At 43.6% G+C, this 11,431-nt stretch overlaps 1 protein-coding gene across 1 annotated transcript in view; it reads right to left on the bottom strand.

Moving 5' to 3' along the window:
• brinp3a.2 (bone morphogenetic protein/retinoic acid inducible neural-specific 3a, tandem duplicate 2) overlaps window positions 1-11,431 on the bottom strand; it is a 109,395-nt gene that overhangs the window by 6,205 nt on the left and 91,759 nt on the right. The window contains exon 7 of the mRNA XM_015971156.3: window positions 7,436-7,658. Within this exon, the coding sequence (XP_015826642.1) occupies window positions 7,436-7,658 (223 nt within the window). The remainder of the gene's footprint in view (window positions 1-7,435; window positions 7,659-11,431) is intronic.

The raw sequence follows: 11,431 nt of genomic DNA, 5'->3' as shown, positions 1-11,431 counted from the left end.
ATAAAGGGAATAAATCACACATAAAATCTGAAGAAAATATGTGAAACGACAAGAACGTCTCATAGCTAGATGATGTGGAGGAAGTGTTTAGAATTATTTCCTGAGACGACTCGACGCAGAGATCGAGTCTACTTTGACTAGCTGGCTTCGTTACTGTGGTGGTGTGTTTCTGCTCCAGAACGTCTGAGACAACATAGATGATTATTTGGTTTCCTAAAATTAAACTGAAAACAAAAATAATTAAAATAAAATCATCCAAAACTGGGACAACTGATTAGAAAAAATGAGAAAAGCTGATTTTTCTACTCAATAATCAAACTAGAGTCTTGTGGGGAAACATTTAGCATTTTTCTCATTATCCACTCCCTCCTTTAAAGGTCAACTGCACTGAAAAAAGCATTTTTTATGATTATTCCTGATTGCAATGGGTCACTCTGAGCTTTTCATGCAGGCTGAACATGAAAATAGTCTCCTACACCTGCCTCCTGCATTAGCTCTGGTAGCAAATAGACGGGGAATTTCTAGGATTTGAAAATCCTGACAGATCTATGTCACATGGTCACTTAATGGTAAATGGCCTATATTTGATATTAGGGATGTAAGAAAATGTCGATTATGGCAATATATCGTGATATTTTCCCCAGCGATATTATATCGATATTCAAAAGTTGCGTGTCTAACTTTTGGACGAATTTACATGCAAACATTTGTGTATTTTCTTTTCTTGTTTTGCAATTCAAACACCAACCACTAGTTGGCAGCAGTGTGTAATGGGTTTTGTTTCCACCATTTAAATGTAAGTCCCTCTGTTATGGTTAAACATGTTAAGTATCAGTTTGGACTGTTTATTGAATTTTCCTACAGTAAATTTTGTCTAAAAAATTGCCAGTATCGTCTGACTGAATGTATCGCAATATATCGTGATATATTGTATCGTCTCCCCTGTATCGTAATACGTATTGTATCGCCAGAATTTTACCAATACACATCCCTATATGATATAGTGCCTTCTAGAGTCCTAGAACCCCCCAAGGTGCTTTACAACACAATCAGTCATTCACCCATTCACACGCTTACACACGGACTAACATTCATGGTTTCACCCACCTTGACTCACTACGGGGAAGGCTGTTGTTGGTTTAGCATCTCGGAAACATCAGAGAATGTCTCAATTAGTAGAAACTAACAGTTAGCATTAGCAAATCCACCACACAGCAGAACTCCTTCAGGCTTGTGTTGTTGTGGAGACAAAGCACCAATATTGCAGAACAGAGTCAGTGGTAAAGTCCCGCTGCTGTTAGCCAATCAGAGGTAAGATGTCCAAATATCAGAAAATAAGACGCCAAATCCTGCCGTCTGAAGCTCAACTCTGATGTGACTTCCTTCTATCTCCTGAAACAGGCGAACCTGAGCTTTTCCCCCCAGAGTTTGACTTACAAGGCATTCCAACTAGAGACCATTGCAAATGTATTAAAAATATGAGTAAAGTTGATCTTTAAAGGACTCTTCAGGTATATTTTTCAAACTTTTTCCAATGAGTCACCAAATCTGTGCATTCAATAAGATGAAGCCTCTTTTTAACATTTCTGTGCCAACTGCACATGATGCCTCGTCCTTCCAACCAACACATTGCATACTTCACTAAACCAGAATTCTTCCCTTAAAAGGAGATTTACAATAATTCATGTATTCAGTGAAAAGAAAATTGATCTTCAGATATCTATGAAATTAAATATGAGTTTATATTTTATTACATTTGGCAAGGCGACAGGATTCTGCTGGCTCTGACCTGCCTCTGCACAATAAAAGCTATTTTTTTTATACTGAAACAATGGTTTTTGATGACAAGTTGAGTTTCAACGGTCAAACTTAAAGGGACTTTACGGACTTTTGAATTTTTATGCTCGCGATTGCCCCCTCAGGCCAAAAGCGTAACGGCAGCTTCAATAGTAGGCTCGTGCACGAGGCGCGCATGCTGTACGTGCACACTCCTTAACGAAAATAACAGCTGAGACAGTCCCTTGTGTGTGTGCGTGGCCCGGAGGACAGAGGACAGAAGAATGCACAGCTAATTAATTAAATAATTTGGTTCTGTACCTTTCTCTTCAGCACAGCCAACAAAGGTTTAAGATGGGTCAGTCCTCCTGCATGCTCAGATCATTCCCTTCCCTTGCTTGAAAAATTGTTCCAAAATGAAAGTTGAACCCACATCTTTTTTATCTGTGAATTCAATGCCGTTCGGCGAGTCTCAAATAAAAATTTGGGCATCTTACTGTAAAAAAAATATACCATTCATGCAAAAAAGAAACTCTAAATGAACTATGTTCACATCCAGAATCAAACCCAGGTCTTCTGCATGGGAGTCAGACATCTTACTAGGTGAGCTACACTCTAGTAACATTCACTTTTATGTCCTTGATGACAGCTGAAACAACGTCAAACCAAAGAACGGTTCAAAATGGCTATTTTGTTGCTAATTTGCAGGAAATATCTAGAAGAAAGTTTTACAGAAAGTAGCTAAGGGTCCTCAGAAATGTAGCTAGCTTTGTCACTAGGCGTTAGGAACAGCGACAAAGTGGCACTGCCTCTCTCTCTGCTGCTAAAGCTACTGATAGCGAACGCTACGGGCGATGCCTGAGCGTGAACGCGCATGAAGAAGCCTGCTCGACCCGAGCATCTCTCTTTTTCTGCGATTTTACAGAAAAACAGGCAATCACAGTAAAAATGCCAGGGCTCATTCTACAGGACCAGGGCATTGCAGGAGAATGTATGAAGAAGACATTTATTATTTCTATACATGATTTGGCTGTCACACTTCCATAATGTCTCTTTAACTAAAAAAAAAAGGGCAGTACCATCGTATCCTCTGAACAAAGGCTACTGTCTGCTGCTTTGACTCATAATTGTCGGCACAGCGGAGAAGCTACCCTGAGGAAGCATCATCAGTCACATATCTCTCATCAATCTCAAGTGGCGCGAACAGGATGTTAAAGAAAGAGCTTCCGTTTCTCTCCCAGGCAGACTTATAAATATTCTTCTCTGGATCTTTTTTGCCACTGCGGATGGAGATTTCCATAAAGAGAACAAAGGAAGGGAATGCATCAAAGTTGATGTGACTGTAATAACAGAGATAAACACTGCTTACAAGGAGGCGATGAAACTTCCTGGCGAGTGGATGGGAATATCGGCTGCATAGATCAGTGACTAATGTGTGTTTGGCATGGTGGTGCGGAGAACAAGGACAATTAAGGAGCGGGAACACCAAGAGAAAAGACAGTAAGGCTGGACATCAACAATCCTCTGTGGATTAATCTGGAAGTTAATCTCTGTGCCGTTGCCACGGCGCTGATGCCATTACCATGTTTGCTGAAATAAACGGAAGTAGTGTGACTGACAGCGGCGGCGAGATGCATCACCTTCTGAAAACACCTCTTCACCACCCCTGCATTGGCATGTCTACAGTTCCTTTGACAGGTGACTGTTTTCTGGCATGAAAAGCATGACTGACTTCACTCAGCTACAAAAATGGAAGGAGATTAATGTTAAAGCACAGAAAACTGCAGAGGGGGAGGCTGGAGCGGCCTGTGTGTACACGCTCGATTCTCAGACTGTTCTTCTTTGCATCTAAAAGTTCAAGAGTAAACAAATGTCTTTTTAAAGCTTTGCACTGAATTATGTTGAGCTGCATAAAATAACCCTGCTGCCGACAGCATGAACCTGGAAAGCTAAGGAACCGGTTGGACAACAACTGTAATAATAATGATCCACAAGTCTGTGAAAACGGAATAAATCTTCAGTACGACGTAAAAAGCTCACAGGAAAACCTCTCAGAGGGAATTATGGGATAAGTTGGGTCAGTTGCTTTTTTAGTAAACATCCAATCTTGTCGTGTTTAGAATAAAAGCCACATCAGTGGTGTGCAATCCAGGTTTTGAGGACCCCCTCCTACATGTTTTAGGTATTTCCCTACCTCAACAACTGTGTTCATTCAGTGCAACATTAAAGGTGCAATTTGTAGGAATTCTACTGTGGAATAATCACAGGGAGAGTTGGACTCTGCCAAGGCTGCTTTTTGTCACCGATTCTCTTCATAACCTTTATGGACAGGATTTCTGGGTTCAGCCAAGGTGTGGAGGGCATCCGGTTTGGTGGCCTGAGGATCAGTTCTCTGCTTTTTGCAGATGATGTGGTCCTGTTGGCTTCATCAGAATGTGATCTTCAGCTTTCGCTGGAGCGGTTCGCAGCCGAGTGTGAAGCAGCTGGGATGAGAATCAGCTCCTCTAAAGGTGCTGAGACCATCGTCTTGATTCGAAAAAGGGTAGAATGCCTTCTCCGGGTCAGGGATGAGGTCCTGCCCCAAGTGGAGAAGTTTAAGTGTCTCGGTGTCTTGTTCATGAGTGAGGGAAAACTGGAGCGTGAGATCGATAGGCGGATTGGTGCTGCATCTGCAGTGATGCGGGCGTTGTACCGGTCTGTCGTGGTGAAGAGAGAGCTGAGTCAGAAGGCGAAGCTCTCGATTTACCGGTCGATCTACGTTCCTACCCTCACCTATGGTCATGAGCTTTGGGTAGTGACCGAAAGAACGAGATCGTGGATACAAGCGGCCGAAATGAGTTTTCTCCGCAGAGTGGCTAGGCTCTCCCTTAGAGATGGGGGGAGAAGCTCGGTCATTCGGGAGGGGCTCAGAGTAGTCCTGCTGCTCCTCCACATCGAGAGGAGCCAGTTGAGGTGGCTCGGGCATCTGGTCAGGATGCCTCCTGGACGCCTCCCTGGTGAGGTTTTCTGGGCACATCCAACCAGGAGGAGACCTAAAGGTAGACACAGGACACGTTGGAGGGACTATGTCTCTCACCTGGCCAGGGAACGCCTTGGGATTCCCGCAGAAGAGCTGGCCCAAGTGGCTGGGGAGAGGGAAGTCTGGGCCTCTTGCCTTAGGCTACTGCTCCCGCGACCCAACTCCGGATAAGCGGATCTGCAGCGTGTTAATGCTTCGCAGGCATTTGTAATTCAACAACAACAGGCAAAAAGCTCCAGAGCCAGTAAATGGAAGTCACCCACAAGTAGTTTCTTGTACCCCTAAGAAGCCACGTCATCTTTTTGCTTCACTCTAATACCGGGTAAAGTAGGCTAGGGGTTAACATTGAGCTAACGATGCTAACGGTGAATTTGAAGTTAATAGTCAGCAGAGAAATGTGTGTTTGAAGTCAATAATTAGTCAATCGTGGATTTTTACCCCCTTTAATGAGTTGTTCAGAGTTTCAACAGCGAGCTAACAGCCAGACGGCAAACAACCACACTTCTTTTGTGCTGCCGTAATAAGTGTACTAAGCACTCTCTACCGTAAAACATCAAAAGTGCTAACAGCAAATATGACAATGTATTTATCTACTTATCTTATTGTGTATGACTCGTGTTTGATTGTCATCTAGAATATTCTGGCATTGATCCGTAACTGGAACAGCCACAACACTCACAGAAGGGGAGTGAGAGAGTGATAGTTGTGCTAAAAACAATGGACTGCCATAACCAAATTTGACCACAGGATATCATTCTTACAAGGTGGAAGTTTGGCTCTTGAAGAGAGCCGTCTGGCTGTGTCAGGTTGCTGTGTGCAAAGAGGTTTTTGTATGTCAAAAGAGATGTCTCAAAGACGCTTGTCCCGAACAGGCCGGTTCGGGAATCAGCTAGAAAATGAATTAATCGGGAAGTAATTCATGTTTTAATAAACTCATTATTTATCATTTCTGGCCTATTCTGGCAAATCCAGCAGTCTGGCTTTTATGCAGAGAGAGAAGGACTTTTGCAGGAGACCTTGACAGTTTATTATGACTTCATGTATGCAAACAAGACCTGAGCAGAACCTTCTGGATTTGAAGGCCAAATAGAAAGTGAGTTTATGCCTGTAGAAGGGGGGACGGTGGCACAGGAGTTAAGTGCTTGCCCCGTAATCGGAAGGTTGCAGGTTCGAGCCCCACTCAGTTTGTCACTGTTGTTGCGTCCTTGGATAAGACACTTAACCCCCCTTGCCTGCTGGTGGTGGTTGGAGGGACCAGTGGCGGCAGTGCTCGGCAGCCTCGCCTCTGTCAGTGCGCCCCAGGGCAGCTGTGGCTACATCGTAGCTTATCCCCACCAGTGTATGAATGTGTGTGTGAATGGATGAATGACTGATTGTGTTGTAAAGTGCCTTGGTGGGGTCCGAGGACTCTAGAAGGCGCTATATCAAATACAGGCCATTTACCTTTTAGATGAAAGGTTACTCTGGTCATTGTGGATGGTAAAAATTTGACCCTTTTGATTCATAACATAACAACTGTCTGTAAACATTCAGTTTGAACTGAGATGATCTTACGTTGAGGAAACTATATCAGCCCAAAAAGCTGAACCCAAAAAATACATGGCTGTGCATTTAAACTGGAAAGTTTGCCTCAATTTTCAGCAACAAATTGTGGAGGTATTTATTTTGTAGTTCATATTTCATATTTATTTTGCCGCCACCTCAGGCAGGCAGTATCTAGTTCAGTCTGTTCTCACATACCAGGTGTGTCAAACTCATGTCCCCGCCCTGCATGATTTCAGTGTTCCTACGCTCCAACACATCTGACTCCAATAAAAAAAAACTTTCTAAAGTTCTGCAACGGCGTGTTAATTGCCTTAAATCAGCTGAGCTGAAGCAGGACGGTGGTCCGGGAAGACTGCGACTTAGAGCATGTCTTGTAAAAGCCGCTCCGGTACCACTGCATCCAACTACAGCCCAGCATCTCTAAAAACCAACAGAGTGGTAGCCATTTTCGTATTTGCTAAGATGGCAAAGCTGTGGCCGCTATCAAACGGGGTTGACTGGAACGTTAACCAGTTTAAGATTTACAGATTGCTTTCTGACTTTCATTCAAATCCTTTTGGTTCCAAACACAAACAAGGATAGTACTGCCTACCTCAGCCCTTTGAAAAGTTACCAAAGAATATCCCTGGAGTACTTTAACGTGGCTGCTTTGACTGCAACCGTATGCAGCATATGTGCTTAGGGAAGGATGCACAAATGGGACTCAGCATTGTAATACTTTACAATAACTTTCTTCAGAGTAAGGAGGAAGTGTGACAAGTGAGGTGCCGCTGCAGTGACGGCAGCTTGTTTTCTTCTACCCACAAAGTTTTAGTTTTTTTTTTTTCAAGAAAGAATTGAAAGTTGTGACTTCATAAAAAGAAGGTTTGGGTGAAAAATGCCAAAACCTAAACTCCTCGAGGGGTTGATGTCAGGGACTGAACAACGATTGCACAAGAATAAAACTACAGGGGGGGAAAAGCCTCGAAGTTTCACTGGAGTGACTTTAACCGCACCAGAAATGCATGAAAGCTTTGGGAAATCAAGATAAATTGGGTGCATCAATAATTCAAAGTGCTAAACTGGCGGTAGAGGATAATGAAAATGTGCTCTCACCTCTCCCTTGGAATGCGAACCTGAGGTTGCCGGTGACATCTTTTACTGAGACTAAAGAGTTTGAAGATGACTCTCTGGGCTCGTTTGGAGAGGACGCGCATGCTGTTCTCCAGCTGCTCGTACCGCCACTGAAACAGGCTGTCCAAGGACCACAAGTGCTGTATCATCGACACATTCAAAAAGTAGCTCTGGGGAAGTCTTGCATAAAAAGCCTTGAATTCATCTGTAACAACAGAAAAGAAGTGCTGCTTTTATGGCATCGGCATAAACATTCGTGTGCTTACATCTAAAAACATCACCTACAGAGGACGATACAGCAGCGCTGGCTTCAGAAACAAAGAAAAAAGATGCTTATTGTGGGATTTTACAGTCTGACACAGAGAATATCGGTCATCCTAGCATACAAAAGCAGCCGTTTTTGTTTTATTTCTCTCTGAATTTTTGATGCAAGAGAATAAAGTTTTAGTTTTTTTACCCGAGCAATCCTGAAAAAGAGTCAGAATGAAGTAATGTTAGTGTTATTATTCAAGACAACCAAGTTAAAAAGACGTGAGGTAGTAGAAGAATGCCGAGCAGATTTTCAGTAAAAACAGACAAGAGCAGCAGAAGAGTTTACCTGATCTTGCTCTGCGCTACTTCAAACATCCAGTGTTTGAACGGCAAATATCACATCCATATTTTTTGGAAGTCTTTTCATCTGTGTTTTCAAGGAGCCTTTCGTAAACATGTGCTGTGGGTTTGTTTATCTTCTGGATACCAAGTTGAAATATGAGGGTTGGAAAACTGGGACAAGACAGAAGACACCTGAGTTTCTAGCGTGAGCGGTTAGAATTTACGTCCACAAAGAGGGAAAAAACTTTGTTTCAAAGCGCATCTTCTCACATTCATGTTTCTATCTTGTGTATACAACACGTCAGGGGTTGTAACTAGAGCTAACTAATAGTTATGGGTTGTTTCTGTTGTCAACTATTGTTCATGTGGCACACGACCAACCTACAGCCGAGTGTGATGCTCAGAGAGAGAGAGAGAGAGAGAGAGAGAGAGAGAGAGAGAGAGAGAGAGAGAGAGAGAGAGAGAGAGAGAGAGAGAGAGAGAGAGAGAGAGAGAGAGAGAGAGAGAGAGAGAGAGAGAGAGAGAGAGAGAGAGAGAGAGAGAGAGAGAGAGAGAGAGAGAGAGAGAGAGAGAGAGAGAGAGAGAGAGAGAGAGAGAGAGAGAGAGAGAGAGAGAGAGAGAGAGAGAGAGAGAGAGAGATTCACACTTGCATTTTGATGAAACCGTGGCATCGTTTTTGTTTCTGGGTGATAAATGTGGAATCTGAATTCAAACTTGAATATTTGATTTCTACCAACAATCCCTGAACTGGGACACAACATCTGACAGGGATTCTTCGAAAAGTTAGACTTCATTTTGTATTCGGTTACACGCACACACACACACACACACACACACAGTGCATCTTAACATAACATTTTAAACTATTATTAACAGTTGTAGCCTAAGTTTTATTAACACGTTGGTTTCAAACAGGTTTCAGTGGTTTTTGAGCCTTAAGCTTGAGCAGCTTGGCACCAGACACTGTTCTGCAACCCTTTCCAGACCAGAAATGCACTTAATAGTTTAGTGGCAGCGGTAGGAACAATAATGGGCAGCATCTACCTGCTTTACAGCAATACATGTTTACTGTGCCAGTAGCAAAAAGGCTAGCAGTTAGCTTTTTCAGCTTGCTGACCATCAAAAAGAAGAATTTTTCTTTTATGTAGGTATCATGGTCAAGCCTGGAAGTAAAAGGAGGAGAGGCATTTCTTTGGAGGTGAAACAAAGAGCTTAAACCAGAGTGAACATTGGAGTGTCACACACAAGCTTCACAATCCTGAACTGATGGTGACCTGGCTTTGTTGCTACTGGACTTGTGAGTAAGAACGTTTTTTTGTCTTAGATTGTGGGTCTTTTTACTTCATGGCTTTACATCCAGAGCTATTGATGTTGTTTCATTTTTGTGCAGCTGAGGAGCTGCCTGGAGCTCCATTTGCCTGTAGACTGGGCCTGTCTGCTCAACCTGGCTCCACCCTGCACCAGAGGACCTGCTGGAGCACATCAGCAGTGGAGCAACAGTTCAGAGCTGCCTTTCGTCCGGCCTGTTGTCTCCCACTTGGACTTGGACTGTGATTGGTATTGCTGTTTGTTGTCATATATTAAAAACTGTGGCGTGATTAAGATCACTGGTGGTTTTTCAGTGTTGTGGTTGAGTGGTTTAGAGCTCGGCTGTTGCTGGGCTAAGAGCCACTTGTGTTTTTGTTTTGAAAAAGAAGGAAAAAAAATGAATTAAAAACCTTTGTTAACCTTTATCACTCGTGTCGTGAGTCCTACGTGTTGCCCAGGTCTCCTAGATGCCTGGGCTGTAACACATGGCTTAGTATCAGGTGGCTTGTGCTAACAATAGCTGTGTTTCCACTCCCGGAACTTCAGGGTCCATTTACAAGAACCTCCAGACATGCGGTTGTCACCATCTGACCAGGCCGGCTGAATGGCCGTTTTCCAGAACCTTCCAGATCCTGATCAGGGGTAGGTACTGCGAATGGCCCAGTGGAGTAGCTGAGTGGAACTTCTAAAGCTGATTGGTTTGGAGATGAAGGTGTGGAGAACTGTCTCAAGTTCAGAGCGGGACAGAATGAGATTCAGCTTAGCAACGTTCCTGAGATGGAAGAAGGAAGAGCGAACAAGAGAACTGACATGAGAATCCAGGGTGAGAGCTGGGTCAAAGGTCACGCCAAGAATCCTGACAGAAGGTTTGGTGTGAGAAGCAAGCTGACCAAGAGAGTGTCTGACTTTGGGAACCAGCTTGTCTGGGGCACAGATGAGGATCTCAGTCTTATCTTCATTCAGCTGAAGAAAGCTCCCACCATCCAGGTTTTGATAGAGTCTAAGCAGATGTGTAACAGCTGCAGCTTAGACATCTCATGGGGCTTAAAGGAGGTGTACAGCTGGATGTCATCTGCATAAAGATGGTAGGAGATTCCTTTGAAGGAGCTCAGGATGTGCTGAAGAGGAAGCAGATAGAGGAGGAAGAGCAGAGGCCCCAGCACAGATCTTTGTGGGACACCATGGGTAAGAGAGGTGGTGGAGGACCTAAACTTGGAGACGGCCACAGAAAAGGAGCGCTCAGAGAGATAAGAGGAGAAAACTCCAGAGCAGATCCTGATAGGCCTACCCAGTCTCTCAGCCTCTCCAGTAGCAGGTGATGGTCAGCAGTGTCAAAGGCTGCAGTCAGGTCCAGCAGCAATAAGAACCAATCGCATTTAAAATCCAACTCCTGACACCAGAAAACACGGAGAAATTCCCCCACGGACATCATTCACGGGGCTCGTTGTCTCACAGAGCGCTTTAAAAAAAACGGCACTTCATCTGGTCATTGAACACCACATTTTACATCACACAGCTGCTCTCATCCTCTTAATGGATGAAATCATGATACACTTTGATAGAATAAATACTTTTAATAATATTAATGCTACTGTCACAGTAGTACTGTGGGCACTTTTTGGCGCTGATCAGTGACATCACTGCCAAAGCATTTTCGCACATTCGCGATATGCTGGCATCTGTGCTAAGATCTGAAACGCCTGGATTTGAATGGAGACACAACAGCCGAGAGGACTGGGACATCCTATCTCCTGGTCAATTCCTCGTCCCATGAACTACCCTGGATGGAAACAAAGCTTGCTGTTAGTGCTAGCTACAGCGCTCTACAGCAGTTGCAATTCCATTTTCTACCAGTAGGGGGATGAAGCGGGAAACTCAATTGTTGGTTTAATTAGTTGGTTTAGTATAAAATGTATTAAATAAGGTAGAGAAAGAAAGATAATTGCTTTAGTCCATCTCAAACTGCACAAGAAAGAACTAAAAGTAATAATTCAGCATGTAAAGTAGGGAAGATTCTGAAGGGAGATTCTCTGTAGTTATGCTGCTATAGGCTTAGACTGCTGGAGGATACACTGA

The sequence above is a fragment of the Nothobranchius furzeri genome, chromosome 8 (genome assembly GCF_043380555.1).
Source record: "Nothobranchius furzeri strain GRZ-AD chromosome 8, NfurGRZ-RIMD1, whole genome shotgun sequence".
NCBI classification, from domain to species: domain Eukaryota; kingdom Metazoa; phylum Chordata; class Actinopteri; order Cyprinodontiformes; family Nothobranchiidae; genus Nothobranchius; species Nothobranchius furzeri.
This window is presented reverse-complemented; position numbering and strand designations above follow the sequence as displayed.